The sequence below is a fragment of the Prunus persica genome, chromosome G1, assembly GCF_000346465.2.
Source record: "Prunus persica cultivar Lovell chromosome G1, Prunus_persica_NCBIv2, whole genome shotgun sequence".
Classification (NCBI taxonomy): Eukaryota; Viridiplantae; Streptophyta; class Magnoliopsida; order Rosales; family Rosaceae; genus Prunus; species Prunus persica.
Genome location: NC_034009.1, coordinates 33,122,058 through 33,139,384, shown reverse-complemented (window position 1 = coordinate 33,139,384; position 17,327 = coordinate 33,122,058). Strand labels below are relative to the sequence as shown.

Below are 17,327 nucleotides of genomic sequence, written 5' to 3'. Positions count from 1 at the left end.
TAACGCCGCGAATCCTATACGAATTCTTATGATTTTTTAGAAGTAACACATATTATATTCGAAAACGATCCAACAGTTAGAACCTATTCGAACTCGGATAACGCACAAATAGGCGAAATCCGTTTGGTGTTCAAACGTCAACCGAATTGAAATCCGAAAGTATTTAGGCGCTCGTGAGGACCAGGGGATGACATCGGTACACAATGCCCCTTTCTACAGTGCCCAGACGCCGCCACACGGGGCGACAACACGTGAGTGTCCAAAGCGATAACGCTTCACCGAAAAATCTCAAAATTACGGCTCAATACTCCTACCCTAGGTGTAACACCTTATTTGGAGTCACTTTTGTTCTTGGGCCTACCCCAAAAAGTGACCGGAAGTGATCGGAATCGTGATCCCAAAATCAACCGAATTTCAATTCGAAAATCGAACCACATAGGCTCAAAATTGACGAAATCCTACCCAACCATCAGCTAGATCATGAACAATAGGTGAGAAAGCATACCTTACTCATCGAAAACGGTGGCCGAATGACGGAGAATGAAGCCGACGAAAAATTGTCAAAAATCGACGACTTTTTCATACGGATTCAGGCGGTGGCTGACGTCGGAGTTGGTCGGGAACGACTGTTGGGGTAGCAACGGTTCTGACCCGACCAGTCTGGTGGCCGGTGGTGGTGTTTTTCGAGAGAGGTGGCATCAGCTGCAAATTTTCAAAGGGGAGAGGGAGAAAGAAAGAAAAAATCATATTTTTATCAAACCCTTTTCGAAATAATTACGATCTTGCCACTAGTGGTGTTTTGCTCGTAACTTCTTTGTGACAACTCCAATTCGAACCCACTACGTCTACGAACTCATCTCAGTACGATCTACCTAAAAATACCACTCGTTACCTCAAAATCTATCCAGATAAGAAAATGACCAAAATAACCCTACCCCAAGGGCAAATTTGTAATTCATATTTAATTATATTAAATAATTTAAATAGGGAATTTAATTGGAGTCTATGTGTTACAACCTGACCTTGGAAGACATGCTGATATCTTGTGTATTACAATTGAAAGACAATTGGGATACTTACCTTGCCTTGGTGGAGTTTGCATATAACAACAGTTATCATTCGAGCATTGAGACGGCTCCGTATGAGGCCTTTGTATGGGAGGCAGTGTAGAACTCCTATTTGTTGGAATGAGGTAGGTGACAAGAAAGTGGAAAAGGTAGAAAGTATCCGAGCAACAACCGAGAAGGTGAAGATGATTAAAGACAAGTTGAAAACCGCACAAGACCGACAAAAAAGTTATGCAGACAACAGGTCCAAGGATCTTGAGTTTACTGTTGGAGATTGGGTATTCTTGAAGCTAGCTCCTTGGAAAGGTGTGATGAGATTCGGAAAACGTGGGAAGTTAAGCCCTCGTTATATTGGACCATACGAGATCACAGAGCGCGTTGGACCAGTTGCCTATAGACTTGCCTTACATACAGAACTATCTCGGATCCATGACGTGTTTCATGTATCCATGCTACGGAAGTATATGTCTGATCCTTCTCATGTTCTGGAACATCAACCAATGGAGTTGAGAGAAGATTTGACATATGAGGAACAACCTGTGTAGATCCTGGATAGAAAAAAACAAATGTTGCTCTCCAGATCCATTCATGTGGTGAAAGTTGTGGAAAAGTCAAAGTGTTGAAGAAGCTACTTGGGAGCCCGAGGCACAGATGCGGGCTAAGTACCCTTATCTCTTCAATTGATATGTATGTAAATTTCGAGGACGAAATTTTTATAAGGGGGTAGGTTGTAACACCCCAACTCCAATTAAATTTCCTATTTAAATTATTTTATTTAATTAAATATGAATTTATGAATTTACCCTTGAGGTATGAGTATGTTGGTCATTTTCATATATGAAGAGATTTTGAGGTAACGAATAGTATTTTTAGGTAGATTGTACTGAGATGAGTCTGTAGACGTAGTGGGCTCGAATCGGAATTGTAACGAAGAAGTTACGAGCAAAACATCACCAGTGGCAATACCGTAATTATTTCGAAAAGGGTTTGATAAAAATCTGATTTTTTTTCCTTTCTCCCTCTCTCCCCTCGCGACAACCCCGTACCCTTCAAAAATTTGCAGCCGACGCCACCTTTCTCGAAAAACACCACATCCGACCATCACCGGCCACCAGACCGATCGAGTCAGAACCTCCGCCAACCCAACATCCCTTTCCGACCAACTCCGACGTCAGCCACCACCGAAATCCGTCGGAAAAAGCCACGAAAAGTCGTCGATTTTTTACAATTTTTCACCAGCTTCATTCTCCGTCATTCGGCCACCGTTTTCGATGAATGAGTTATGCTCTCTCACTTATTGTTCATGATCTAGCTGATGGTTGGGTAGGATTTCGTCAATTTTGAGCCTACATAGTTTGATTTTTGAATTGAAATTTGACCAATTATGGGATTGCAATTCCAGCCACTTCCGATCACTTTTTGGGATAGGCCCAAGAACAAAAGTGACTCCAAATAGGGTATTACACCCATGATAGTAGTCTTAAGCCGTAATTTTGAGATTTTTCGACGAAGCGTTGTCGCTTTTGACACCCATGCGTTGCCGGAGAGTGTGGCAGCGCGTGGGCACTGTAGAAAGGGGGCATTGTGTACCGATGTGATCCCCTGGTCCTCACGAGCGCCTAGGTACTTTTGAATTTCAATTCGGTTAACATTTGAACATCGAACAAATTTCGCCTATTGTGCGTTATCCGGGTTCGATAGGTTCGAACCGTTGGATCTTTTCGAATGTAATATGTTACTCTAGACATTCTTAGGATCGTGTAGGAATTCAAGGATCGTGAATCAAAGCACTAGATGTTCCGATTCAAGAACTTAAAGTTTGTGTTTTACGATAACCGTTCGATCGTACGATCGTGAGCGATCCAACCGTCCGTTTCAAACCAAACTTGCAGAACGTGTATCCTAGACCCTGTGAAACCTTTAGGAAGTCTCGAATTATAAAATGGAGGTCGTGGGTCCCGTGAGCCCGATTGATCGAAATTGGGAAGTTTGACCGCCGATTGACTGAGTCTCCCAAGGCTATTTCATCATCCGAATTGGGTAGTTGGACCTTAGAACGTCTCATTCCTCGTGCACTTACTTGAAACATGAGAAATTAGGATATGAAATTCAAAGTTCTTGTTCGAAACGCTTTATATTAATCTCGTATTCGTATTCTAAAATAGGTACTCCGACCACGCATAAGTAGTAGGCAAGACCCTCTCAGAGTCAAGCAGCGTGGGACTACTTGTGAGTGAACTTTGTTTTCAAATAACAAGCATGATTTTATGATGAAAAAATTATGCATAATGCATTTGCTATATATTTTGGGTTTTGACATATTTGAGTATCTTGAGTATATATGTATGAATTTTGAGAAATTCTATCTACATTTGTCTATGTGTGGGGTACTTGGGTTGTTAAGATGACGTTGTGGAAAGAAATGAGTATAGAATGTCAGTTTGGAGTGTTATAAGCACTACCCTATGTGCCTCCCCGAATTTGAAACTTTGGAATTGAAATGGAAGATACTTGAATATATTGGAACTCGAACGCTCTGGACAGGGTGCTCGTAGTTCCTTAGCAGGGTAGTCTGCGCGAGTAGGACTGATCATAGGCGTACGAGTCTTGAAGATTTGGCTATACGTTTTAGCTGAGAGTTTGTCCCTTAGTTGGACGGCTCATTCCATAGCCACATGGTCAATTGAGGACTCTTCCATGTGGACTAGTCAAACAATCCCCAGTTGGATTGTTTCCCCGGTATAAATTAGGTAATTATCATATTTATATCATATGTATATCGTTTATTATTTATTTATATCTATTCATTCGTTCTTGTTTCTCAGTGAGGATATTTCCTCACTTGTCATGCCAATAGACACATGTTTCGAGAGTTTAGTTTTAAGACTTATAAGATAAAGTTTGAATGGCTAATTGGTAAAGTTTCCTTATGGATTTCGGACTTGGCTCCGGTATTAATTTAACTTGATCTATATATTTGATTATGATGGTATTGGGATGCATTTGGATTTCTTGCATGGTTTTCTAAACGGTGAGGTTATATTATGTTTGTTTACACTGAACTGAACTTTATTTTTGTCCACTCACACTTTTCTGTTTTGCGCCCCCGGCTAGTAATTCACTGAGCTCCGCAACTGAGCCGGATTGTGTGCTTCCAAATCTTGAGCCTCCGTAGGATTCTTTCATCATTTAATTCCCATTGAACTTTGTTTTTGTTGTAACCGAATTTCTTAGATATGCTCTGTTATCGCCCGTGCTAGGGTTTGATTTATGAGGCCGGAGGCCTTTGTTGTAAACTGTTTATTGTTTAAAAGCATGCTACTAGTGAGGATATTAAATTGTGAATTTTGAGCATGTCGAAATTTTGGGAAATATTCAATTTACAGGGGAGACTGCCAAAATTTTGGTAGAAAGTCTTGGTCTTTAGTAATTGGACCCAGATGCCGAAAATATGACAGGATTCATCCCGGGTTCCAAAAAATCCGGGGCAGGTCCTGTCAGCTTGGTATCAGAGCAACTATCTTATGGTGCGAGTATGCCGAGGAGAACATCGGACTCCTAAGGGAGGTGAATTTTAACATCCCACATCGACCAACGGAGAGGGGGTGATATGCTTTATATGTACATGCCCACCTCCATTTAGCACAAGGCCTTTTGGGAGCTCACTGGCTTCGGAGTCATGAGAACTTTGAAGTTAAGCGAGTTGGGGCTAGAGCAATCCTAGGATGGGTGACCCACTGAGAATTTGCTCGTGAGTTCCCAGAAACAAAACCGTGAGGGCAGAGAGGGGCCCAAAGCGGACAATATCATGCTACGGCGGAGCCGATCCCGAGATGGGACAATTTAGTATCAGCCACTGCCTTGTGGTGCGAGTGTGCCGATGAGAACTTCGGTCCCCCAAGAGGGATTGATTATAACATCCCACATTGACCTACAGAGAGGGTGTAATGTGTCTTATATGTACATGCCCGTTTTCATCTAGCACAGTGCCTTTTGGGAGCTCACTAGCTTTAGAGTCATGAGAACTCCGAAGTTAAGCGAATTGGAACTAAAGTAATCCCGAGATGGGTGACCCACTGGGAAGTTGCTAGTGAGTTCCCAGAAACAAAATCGTGAGGGCAAAGATGGGGGCCCAAAGCGGACAATATCATGCTACGGCGGAGCTGATTTCGAGATGTGACAATTTGGTATCAGAGCCACTCTGTCGTGTGGTGTGTGTGTGCCGACGAGCACGTCGGGGCCCTAAGGGGATGGATTGTAACATCCCACATCGACCAACGGAAAGGGAGTGATGTGCCTTATATGTAATAACCCAAAAAAAAATATCTAAAAAGAAATAAAATATCTAAAAAGTAGGATTAATATCTTCTAGCAAAAAGACAATTTTGCCCTCGCATTATTTAATAGGGAAAAAGTTGACTTTTTGATCGGAAAAGAATTGTCAATTCCACTTACGCCATTGCGTAGAGCATGGCGAAACGAGTCCATAGACACGGAGTAGACCCGAATCGGACTTGTAACGAAGAAAATACGATCAAAATACCGCGAAGGGCAAAATGGTAATTTGGTCAAAAGTCAGATTTTTATCCCTTCCTCCCTTCTCTCTCTCTCCTCCCGATCAGCCCGCGCTAGCCGACCTTCCTCCCTTCTCATCGTCGCCACGGCCACCACGCTTGGAGCCGATCTCCGCCGTTGGTACCAAACGAACCACCACTTGACCGCCGTCATTTTCTGACCCTTCGCCGGAGTTTCCGTGGCCGGAGCTCGCCGGAAAACTCCATTTTTGCCGGATTTCGTGTTCAAACTTCCAGCTCGATTTTCTCCTTCAATTCTCCACCAAATCGATGGAGTAAGGTATGGTTTCTCAGCTATTTTTCGTGTTCTAGCTGATGGATGTATGGGTTTCGATCGAGTTTAGCTCTAAAGCGATTAATTTTCGACTTGAAATCTGGCCGACACTTCGGCCGCCGTGATCTACTGTTTCTGGTCACTTTTTGGGATATGTCCAAGAACAAAAGTGACTCCAAATGGGGTGTTTTACCTAGGATAGGAGTTTGGAGTCCTGGTTCCGAGATTTTTCAACCACCCAAAATTGCTTAAGACACCCAAATCTGCCCGCGCGTACTGGGGTGCGTGGGCGAGGGTGGTGAAGTAATTCTGTACAGTTTTGTGACCCTCGTGTCGTCACGAGCGCGTAGGATTTCGCGGATCTCGATTCGGAGTCCGTTTGAGCCCCGAATGGATTTTTCATATCGCGCAATCCTTGGATGCAGTGTCGTCAAATCGTTGGATCACACTGAATTTTGGATATGTCGGTCTTCATGATTTCAGGATCGTGTAGGATTCGACGGATTGCGAATCGGAGTCCCGGATACTCCGAAATCGCGAACCCTGGGGCTAAGGTTTGGATTTTAAGCGATACCGCAATTTCGGCTAATCCGACCGTCCGTTTCGGACCAAACTCGCGGAACATGGTTCCTTCTCTATCAGGAACCTTCAGAGAAGCCCAGATTGGCCATTGGAGACCATGGACCCATGGGGTCCCGGATTGGCCGGTCTGGTGGTTTATCGCTTAGTCAAGCGTCGAGTCTTCCAAAACTGATCTAAGAGTCTGAAAGGCTAATGTGGGCATAGGAGTAACTTGAAACGAGTGCACATATTTCTAGGAGCCGGGGGCAGGGTGTTTAATTTAAATTTTTTTTATTCAACAGTTTATTGATTTATTATTCATGGATAATCAGGCCCTAGAGATCCAGTCGACCCGCAGGAGGGACCTTCGAAGGGTCCAATTAGCTCGGACCATCAGTGAGTGGACTTTCTTTCATAAACGATTTTATGACCACAATACTATAGTATATCAAGTTCACACTAACCTCCTGCATTACTGAAATTCACACCGGATTGCGCGATATGGAAAATTCTTTCGGGGCTCAAACGGACTCCGAATCGAGATCCGCGAAATCCTACGCGCTCGTGAAAACACGAGGGTCATAAAACTGTACAGAATTACTTCACCACCCTCGCCCACGCGCCCCAGCACGCGCGGGCAGATTTGGGTGTCTTAAGCGATTTCGGGTGGTCGAAAAATCTCGGAACCAAGACTCTAAACTCCTATCCTAGGTAAAACACCCCATTTGGAGTCACTTTTGTTCTTGGACATACCCCAAAAAGTGACCAGAAACAGTAGATCATGGCGGCCGAAGTTTCGGCCAGATTTCAAGTCGAAAATTAATCGTTTTAGAGCTAAACTCGATCGAAACCCATACATCCATCAGCTAGAACACGAAAAATAGCTGAGAAACCATACCTTACTCGATCGATTTGGTGGAGAATTGAAGGAGAAAATTGAGCTGGAAGTTTAAACACGAAATCCGGCAAAAATGGAGTTTTCCGGCGAGCTCCGGCCACGGCAACTCCGGCGAAGGGTCAGAAAATGACGGCGGTCAAGTGGTGGTTCGTTTGGTACCAACGGCGGAGATCGGCTCCAAGCGTGGTGGCCGTGGCGACGATGAGAAGGGAGGAAGGTCGGCTAGCGCGGGCTGATCGGGAGGAGAGAGAGAGAAGGGAGGAAGGGATAAAAATCTGACTTTTGACCAAATTACCATTTTGCCCTTCGCAGTATTTTGATCGTATTTTCTTCGTTACAAGTCCGATTCGGGTCTACTCCATGTCTATGGACTCGTTTCGCCGTGCTCTACGCAATGGCGTAAGCGAAATTGCCAAATTCTTTTCCGATCAAAAAGTCAACTTTTTCCCTATTAAATAATGCTAGGGCAAAATTGTTTTTTTGCTAGAAGATATTAATCCTACTTTTTAGATATTTTATTTCTTTTTAGATATTTTGTTTTGGGTTATTACAATCTACCCCGCTTATAAAAATTTCGTCCTCGAAATTTACCTCCTTCTCGTTTAAAGCAGGGGAATGACTGCTCATGTATCTGCAACTTAAGTTATTATACAGCATGTGTTACTGAAAGCTGGACACTTTCTATTCCAATATCTGAACTGCTTGTTTCCCACACATTCTATAATCTCATTAGATCTGATTCAGCTAGGATTTGGCTCCCTTGCTTCTTTAAATCTCACTACATCTTCCTTAGGCGAGAAATGTTGAAGAATACCCAACTGAAGATCCTTCTTCTAGTATTTGCATAACTTCTTGCCAATCCTGGGTTACTTGAATCTTTTTCTGCTTAATCCAATAAGGTTCTTTATTTCCTACAACACTTTCAGATTTCAATAAACCTTGCTTAACATTTCACCTTCATACTTGGGCGGTCCATACTATGTCTCGTATAGGGCAGCAATTGGAAACATTTTAATTGTAGATACCAGTGGCAATTTGAGATTTGTAATCTAAGGAAAGCTGACTACTGTCACTTGAGACACTCTCTCAAAATGGTATCTTTTCACCCCAAACATTCTGAAACTGCAGTATACAACACTTCAGTCGCTCTTTTAAAGTTTGGGTCATTCACTTAGGCTAATCGTCTATCTGGGGTGAATTGCAGTATTAAACTGCACTCAATTTCCAAAAGCTTCCTTTAGCTGAGTCCAACTGGAAGATAACCTGGATTTCTTGACCTAAACCATAGGGACTGGTATTCTATAGCGTCGCAAGATTTTATCTGTGAAAATCCTTGCCAGTTTTTATACAAATAAGCTTTTATAAGTCAGTCTATATGGGTTAATTTGATTATTGATTTTGAAGAAGTTTTATGAACTATTTATTTCAAACGTGATGTGAGCGGTACAATGCTTTGATTTACGTGTTGTTTAGTTACTGAAGCTCAAGTAATATAAAAAGCAGAGTTTGAGAACTCTATCAGAAGAGACAGTAGTTAAATGTCAGTTTCACAAAAAGGCAGTGAGCTATTAGATTTTTCTAAAAATAGTTTATTTTAGAACCACCATGTACCCACCCTTTATTTGGTGATTACCCAGAGTTGGACCGATGTCTACGGACATCCAGTCCGATTTCAGTTTACGTCAGTGCACTTGACTTTGCCTCACGAGTTACGGGAACGCTCGGACCGTGAGTGCCAGGATTTGCGGCTCGGCAGACTTGGTGTCTCGAGACCTGCCAGGATTGCGGCTCGACTGACTCTGTGTCCCCAAGACCTGCCAGGATTGCGGATCAGGCTGACTACGGTCCCTTGCATCCTGCCAGAGCGACTCGAGCTGACTTGGTGTCATCGAGGACCTGCCGGCTGATCATAGTCTCCTGATTTGGCCAGTTTGCGGCTCGGGTAGACTGCGTGGCGCCCGAGACCTGCCAGGGGAATTGACGGATATGACAGGGGTACAAATAGGTGGTATTTTCAAAGGATTTTGAGTTTTCTTTTATTCAATTATGACTTTCAGTTATTTTATACCAGTTTCTTTGATATTCGCGCATTTATATCCTTATATATTTGTTCAGTATACGAGTATATTCGTTAACACGCTTTACATGCTTATTTGAATACCTTGTTTTGACATAGAGACAAATTAGCGATTTATATCCCTATGTATTTCAAACGGGGGTTATTACGTTCTAGCTTGTTTTTAAGAACCTTATTTTTGTCCACTCACGTTTTTAACCTGTTTTTCGCCCCCAGGCCGTAGAAGTGCGCAGGATCCACCACCGGGCCGTTCATAGCTTCCGCGCCACCAAATAAGGTAGATTTTTGTGGAAAATCCTTAGAACCCTGAAAACTCTAGAAAATGCTCTGATATCTATTTGAAACTGAAAAACTGGAGTTGAGATCTGTTATTTGAGATATTCTGGCAGTTGGTGTGGACTTATTTGATTGTTTAACAGGTGGAAAACTTTTGGTTTGGTCAAAATACAGCGGAGACTCTGCCGAATTTTCGGCAGAAGTCTAAGGGAAAGTGTAAAAAGAATTTGAAACGAGAGGGATAAAAAGGTCTTTTGTGCCCGACATTCGCCAGGTGTCGAACACGCACAGGACTTGGCTCGAATTCCAAAGCGAAAATTGGGTCGGGTCCTGTCATTATATATACATGTCCACCTCCATCTAGCACGAGGCCTTTTGAGAGCTCACTGGCTTCGGAGTCATGAGAACTCCGAAGTTAAGCAAGTTGGGACTAGAGCAATCTCATGATGAGTGAGCCACTGAAAAATTGCTCGTGAGTTCTAAGAAACAAAATAGTGAGGACAGAGAATGGGGCCTAAGGCTGACAATATCATGCTGTGGCAGAGCCGATCCCGGGATGTGACAATTTGACATCAAAGCCACTCTGTCATGTGGTGAGAGTGCCGACGAGGACGTCGGGCCCCTGGCTTCGGAGTCATGAGAACTCCGAAGTTAAGCAAGTTGGGACTAGAGCAATCTCATGATGAGTGAGCCACTGGAAAATTGCTCGTGAGTTCTAAGAAACAAAATAGTGAGGACAGAGAGTGGGGCCTAAGGCGGACAATATCATGCTATGGCAGAGCCGATCCCGGGATGTGACAATTTGACATCAAAGCCACTCTGTCGTGTGGTGAGAGTGTGCCGACGAGGACGTCGGGCCCCTAAGGGGAGTGGATTGTAACATCCCACATTGACCAACGGAGAGGGAATGATGTGTCTTATATGTACATGTCTACCTCCCTCTAACACAATGCCTTTTGGGAGCTCACTGGCTTCAGAGTCATGGGAACTCTGAAGTTAAGTGAGTTGAGGGTAGAGCAATCCTAAAATGGGTGACCCACTGAGAAGTTGCTCACGAGTTCCCATAAATAAAACCGTGAGGGTAGAGAAAGGGGCCCAAAGCAAATAATATCGTGCTACGGCAGAGTCGATCCCGGAATGTGACAATGATAATCACTCCACTAATAGAAAAACCTAATAATCTTATATAAAAAATGACTGCTTGGTAATAGTTGATGATGATACTTACAAACTGGAAGCACCACCACTTGGGTTGTGAGCCCCCGACTCTGAGGTGTCCATTGTTGCACAACCAATGTAAAAAAAGAAAAATCAAAATCAAAAATCTCCAAAAGCAAAGGTGTGAGAGAGAGAGAGGGATTCGAAGAAAGCTACAATCATAGAATTTGATGAAATTAGAATAACAGGATTTGATACCTTGAGGCAAATCTGAAATGGGCTCTTCAGTGATGTCCATTGAAACGGAATCGTTTCTCTTTATCCTTGTTCATGTTCTTCGCCATTGCTTTGGAGATGGAACTGAAAAATCGTATAAAATTAACAATACCTATGAAGGAATAAGAGAGGTTTGTAAAGAGAGAGATAAAAAAAACTTGCCTGAGTACAACTTCGAAGAAGAGCAGAGTCGATGTTGAAGGAAACGAGAGAGAGAGAGAGAGAGAGAGAGAGAGAGAGAGAGAGAGAGAGAGAGAGAGAGAGAGAGAGAGAGAGAGAGAGGCGTTCTAAGAGTCAGACTCGTGTGTTCTGTTTAGCAAGCTCGCTATTTTGCGAACCAAGTTTCATGCTCGCTAGATTGGACAAGCGAGTGAGGCATTTTTTGTAATGTTGGACTATATAATCTCATTTAAGTTGGTCCCTCCTTTCACTAAACATGAGTTTTACGTGCTAATTAACCCAGTCCAGTCCAGTGAGGCCTACCAAACATGCCCATAGAATCGTTGCGGGAACAAATATTTTATTTCTAGTGCAATAAGTTACACAATCGAACAAGTCACTCTACTTATAACATAATGGCTAACTAGATAGAGACAATCACTTCCTCCACAGAAACAGAAAGAATTTATAGATAACAGCGTATGCTTATTGCTTGCTTACATTACATGCATCAACAATATATAGTATATACACATATGTAATAACACAAACCATTGATTAACATTAACATTAACATTACCATACCAGAATCATTGAATTGAAGCTCCTGCTTTGCTTCATTTAATTTGCTGTTGCTGCCTTGCAACTTGCATCAGCATGGATTAGGAATAACCCAAAGCGGTAGAGAGCCGGGAGGCCAATGCACCTCATAATTCGAATTCCTGGGATAAGGAGGCAATTCTTGAATTGTTCCATCCCATATTCTGAAAATCCCCGAATCGTATCCCCCAAGTCCGCTCTCATAGTTGGATTCCGAGTAATCGTCTGTGAAATAAATGCAATTTCCCACACTTCCCGGAAAATCAGACGCAGACAATGAAAACGACGAGTTTTCGCCGATAAAGACCATCCTCTCGCCCAAGTTCTCAACCTTCTCCCACCTCGCCCCTGCCCAATTCATCCTGAAAACGACAAATCCCGTCGTTCTGTAATTCACATTTGTATTATCCCACCGTTCAATCTCCAAATACCGACTCACCAGCAGCAGATCGGCCCCCAAATTCACCAAATATCGCATATCGGCGGCATCATCTAGCCTCGGCGTTGGGATAATCGCAACCCTAGGGGCTGACGGACCCTCAACGTCACACACCGCGACCACACCCTTACTGTCCACGGCGTAAAACAACCCGTTCACGGATATGACGTCCTCGGAGAAAGATCGGGCGCCGTCGATGAAAGTCCAAGACTGGTCTCCGTCTCTGCAATACGCCAAGTCACCGGTTTGACTGAGAATCGCTAGGGCAGTAAAACCGCTAGCTTCCAGAGGACTCGAAGAGAGGACGACCTTTTTCAGAAATGAATCGCGCATTTGGGCCAAGCTGCGCGTGTAGACATCTCCGGACGAGGATTGGAGCGCGTACTCGCGGCCGACTTCGGAATAGTCGAAGCGAACAACGTTGGGGAAGGCGGAGAGTGGAGGGAGGTGGCGCTTGGCACGTGTGAGAGGGTTAACGAGAAGGACGGTGGGGGTTTCGTGGAGGATGACGAGCCAGCCGTGAGAGGAGCCGCAACGGCGCTTGCGATGAGAAGCTTCCGGAAGGTGGAGGAAGTGGACTCTGCTGTTGGAGAGGTTGAAGAAGGCGCGGTGTGTTTGGTTGGGCTGGGATTGGGGGAGCATCAGCCAGGGGAGCTGAGGAGGGAGGTGCTGCGGAGTTTTGGGGACACAGGCTAGCCAGCTGTGGCACACCACTCGGAATCGGAGATAGTCCGCGTAAATTGTGAGCTTTTTCGCGATTGATTCTACCAGTTCTGGTGGGAGTTGGGTCCAATCCACCCCCATTTCCGCGGGTCGACTCCAACCCCGCCCCCAAAAAGTTGAGGTTTTGGATGGATGCCTTTCCTTTCAACTTTACTAATTTTGTTGTCACTTTATTTATTTCTAACTCCCTAAAAATAATTTTTCACGACCGTGAAAGTTGACCATTGGGCAAGTCGCTGCTAGGATCATTGGGCCTCATAATTTTGGGCCATTTATGCACTGCTGATCCATCAGCTCTGTAAATTAGGGTGGATATTTAACGATTAAATTGAGAAATATGTGCTAAAATTCATGGAAGCAAAGCTCCTTCACTTCACTTCACTTGTCCCTCAATGCAAAGATTGATTGAACTGATTAGGACAGGATTCAAGGAGATAAAAGTCATTTTCAGTAAAATCCTTCTGTAATCATAAAAGTTTGTCTGCAAAGAAAAAATTATGCAGCAGCAGCAACTAACGTAATTATAAAATTCTTCATACCATGTAAGTCGCATTGTCAACAGACAGTTAGAAGCATCAACTCATATGATGAATGAAACTGGACTACAACTTTTTTCCCCGAACAACATAAGACCGGTATAATCAGTTGTGTAAAGATTGGCAACACTGAAGAAAGAACAAGGCATACATAGAAGATTGATTTGATTGTCTGTGAAACAACTTACTCTGCGACATTCCCCACATCAACACTTTCTTCATTGCTGGTGTTTCCATCGTTGTCAGCAGCAGTAGTACATAAATCGGGGTAATTACGGTGGTTGAGAGAGTGCAACCAGAGACCCACGACACCTTCTTTTTGCTCTGTGGATGCAATATGAGGGTATATATGCTTCATCTTGAAATCTTCTGCCTCTTGTTCATAGTCTTTCATTGACAGCTCTTCATGACTGTCTCCCCATTTCTGGTTATACGACGCAAAGAAGCACTCGTCCAAGTACAAACCAACCTCAGGAGCCGTAGGCACATTGACGTTAACATCCCTGAATTTTGCATAAAACTGGGTTAATACATTGCATATTCTCTCAAATCTCAAACAAATATCACATAGAAACAACACAATAATAATAAAAATAACAATAACCATCCACCACTTACTTTTGCAAAGCTATTTCTAACAATGACTCCGGAGCACAGTTCCTGAAGATTGCCACCGCAAGCCCAATCATCTTCCTAATTTGATGAAGCATGAAGCTCTGCCCTACAACTTCACACTTAACAAAGTCCATACCCCCAATTGTAACTGTGGTGTTTGCATTGAACGAAATGATGTATCGCCGAGCAGCGGGGTCTGCAGCTTTAGTTCTGGTGGTGAAGTTGTGGAAGTTATGAGTCCCCTCATAACAATTCAAGATTCTGTTGAACCTATCCTTCTCCTTCTCACCATAACAATACTCACTTCCACTTCCCTTCTCTGGCTTTTCTTCTCCATTAGCGTTCTCTTCACCAACACTAACTTTTGTTGTATCATTCAGTGGCTTCGAATTCAAATCAGTATCCTCGGAATTCTCAACCTCAACTCCAGAAACCCCATTGTTATTACTACTAGTGCTAATTTCATTTTTGGGTTCAGATTTGGAATCATCACCACCAGCATTGTCCGGAGAAACCTTCGTTTCTTCATTAAACTCGGACTCAACCATAGACTCATTGGTGTTCGACGATATGTCGAGCCCAAAACTCGTCCCTCTCAATTCATAATTGCGCTTACCCATCAATCCCCCCACTTTACGCCCTCTCTCGGAGCACTCCAAGCACTTAACAAACTCCTTATCTGACCCAAGACTAGCCAAAACGCTCTCCCTATCGCGATGAGCACTGGGATCAAGAGCAAACACGGGAATGAGATACACATACCTTCTCCGATCACAGAACTTCTTGGCGTTAAACGATGCCGTCACGCGCTTGTAGCCGAAAATCCGAATCTGAGGGGAAAGGTTGGAATTGAGGCGGTCGACGAAGCCCGGTGGGTCGACATAGAAGCGGCCGGATACAACCTGACCGACGGCGCTTACGCCCTTATCGGTACGGGCGGAGCGGGCCCAATCATAGCGTTTAGGGTTGTTGCGGTCCTGCTCGGGAACCGCGTTGGAGAGGTAAAGGGCTTCTTCGAGGTCGCCCTCGATGGTTTTGGCGCCTGGATTCTTTTGCATGCCTTGGTATCCCACACCGCAATAAGCGAAGAAAATTGCAACCTTTCGACGCTTGTATCTTTGCTTTTTGGTGGTGTCTGTGGTGGTGGTTTCATCGTCATCGCTGGTGGTGGTGGTCGACATTTTGAGCTTCTTGGGGTCTGGTTCTTGTGGCGGCGGTGATATAGTGGTTTTTGTATCTGGGTTCTCCATTTTTCAGTGATCTGAGTGGGGCTTGTAGATGTTGGTTGAGGACTCCATTGCACTTAAACAGGCTCTCTAGGCTATTGCAGATTTGCAGTTGGCTATGTACCCTGATAAAACCCTAGAACGAGACCAGTTTTACTTTCTTTTTCATTTTTGGAGTGCTGATAAACAAACTCTAAAATTAACTGAGTACATTTTATTATCTAAATACATCATAATATTTAAATTAAAATATAAAATTAACTAAGTATATCCTATTTAACTATCAAAAATATCCCTAGTATACCCTAATACACTCTATCACACAACACCCTAATACCAATATAGGTTTCTCTTTTTACATGAATTCGTGCCCTCTATTCAGATTTTGGGTTTGCATCAAAATCGTTAATTTCGTAAGCTGTTGTGAGAATAGACTTGCTAGCTCCTTCAATTCGAAGTTTAATTCTTGTAAATCCTTGTGATTTTCTTTATTTATTTCTTATTTTTTGGATTGAACTTGTTGCCCTCCAAACCAACCCATCCTCCTCAAAATCCAATCTAAATAGAGAAAATCCACCTCCAAAATATCAAAATCCTGAAATTGAAACCAACCCATCTCCACCAGAACCCATACAAATGGTGAAGGACACAATTTGCCCCTAGATCATGTAATTAATGGCTTCCTTTTGGCCATTGTAATTGGTGTCCTTAGTTACAGTCAGCACATCCACTCAAAGCTCGTCTTAGTCCTTCATTGCTTGTATATATATATATATATATATCAGAGAGCTTCCATTGAGGGATCCCTCAAATAAGCTTATTTGAGGGACACCCCTTGTAGGCCCCACTCCGGATTGTATTTCACTAATCCAAACCGTCTATTTTGTAGATACTCATTCAAAGATCATCTCTACAAAAAATCACTTGAATCCGATATCATTTGACCACTCAATTAAGTTATTGAAATTTTAGCATTTTCTTGAAGCACCGTGTTCATTGATTTTGTAAGACACAACTGGATGTCGAAACGGTTTCCGATTTGTCTAATTTTTTGTAAGGATGATCTATAAATGAAGACCTAAAAAATAAATGGTCTGGATCATTGGGAAAAAAATTGTAGGGTACCTTAAAGGGCGTCCCTCAAATAAAATTATTTGAGGGATCCCTCAATAGAAGGGGACTGTATATATATATATATATATATATATATATATATATATATAGAAATCCAACTAATCATTGTAGCAACCCTGGCTTGGAGCCATTTGGGTTTAGATCTCAAATCCCATTTCAACGAGGCATACCTCTCCACTTCTCTGCAAAACTTATGGGGCAAAAGATGGAACCTTGTGGTCACCTATATCTTATGCTCATCCGTATACAAACCCAAAAGGCCAAGAGAAGAGGGACGTCAATTTTTAAGAAGAGTAGTGAGGGTACATACATTGGGTTAAAGTGATGAGTGTTCCCTTGATTAAGGTTGAATATGGTCATTAGTAGGGTGTACTTATTAAATTTATATTTGTTTCACAATTCAATATATCTTTTTTGGTCATTTTATATTATGGTAAATTAGTAATTCAATAAGTAGTTTGGTAGTAGGGTGTACTCGATTAATTTTAAGGTTGGTTTAGCAACACTCTTTCATTTTTATGAAGAGCTCAGATCCCTTGTTATATGCGTAATTGAGGCAGCATGCTCCCTTGTTGTAGATCGTTAAGAGAACTTCCACCGCTGCAATTTGGCCCGGGCAAGAGAGGGCCCAAGCCCCATGTCGCACTTCCAGCGGACTTCAGCAGTTCGGCCAGGAGGTGGGTCCCAACAAATTGGGCAAGTCCAAAGGCAAAACGAGCCCGAACTCCTGCTTA

The 17,327-nt window shown here is 43.1% G+C and overlaps 3 protein-coding genes across 5 annotated transcripts in view; all 3 read right to left on the bottom strand.

The window, feature by feature from the left end:
• The window catches only part of LOC109946680, a 15,996-nt gene extending 4,416 nt beyond the window's left edge, over positions 1 to 11,580 (bottom strand). The window contains exons 1-3 of one of the 3 annotated variants that reach the window (XM_020555223.1): positions 11,324 to 11,580; positions 11,144 to 11,245; positions 10,956 to 10,995 (exon numbers count right to left, since the gene is read on the bottom strand). In XM_020555223.1, coding sequence (XP_020410812.1) covers positions 10,956 to 10,995; positions 11,144 to 11,183 — 80 coding nt within the window. In that variant the 5' untranslated portion in view covers positions 11,184 to 11,245; positions 11,324 to 11,580. Of the gene's footprint in view, positions 1 to 10,955; positions 11,114 to 11,143; positions 11,246 to 11,323 lie in introns of those variants that run through there. The other 2 variants (XM_020555220.1, XM_020555221.1) reach the window with 2 other exon arrangements.
• Positions 11,665 to 13,272, bottom strand: LOC18792134 (F-box protein SKIP23). Its single transcript, XM_007222903.2, has one exon. The coding sequence runs from the start codon at positions 13,161 to 13,163 to the stop codon at positions 11,973 to 11,975; it is 1,191 nt and encodes a 396-aa protein (XP_007222965.1). The 5' UTR covers positions 13,164 to 13,272; the 3' UTR covers positions 11,665 to 11,972.
• Positions 13,596 to 15,635, bottom strand: LOC18792081 (tRNA pseudouridine synthase A, mitochondrial). Its single transcript, XM_020555218.1, has 2 exons — positions 14,237 to 15,635; positions 13,596 to 14,121 (listed from the first exon to the last, which is right to left on the bottom strand). The coding sequence occupies exons 1-2, from the start codon at positions 15,481 to 15,483 to the stop codon at positions 13,803 to 13,805; spliced, it is 1,566 nt and encodes a 521-aa protein (XP_020410807.1). The 5' UTR covers positions 15,484 to 15,635; the 3' UTR covers positions 13,596 to 13,802.

Bases quoted from the DNA above. Each gene is read 5' to 3' on its own strand.
- LOC18792081 (XM_020555218.1), bottom strand. From the start codon at position 15,483: ATGGAGAACCCAGATACAAAAACCACTATATCACCGCCGCCACAAGAA. The intron at 14,122-14,236 runs GTAAGTGGTGGA...TGCAAAATTCAG, and splicing joins TTAGAAATAGCTTTGCAAAA to GGATGTTAACGTCAATGTGC.
- LOC18792134 (XM_007222903.2), bottom strand. From the start codon at position 13,163: ATGGGGGTGGATTGGACCCAACTCCCACCAGAACTGGTAGAATCAATC.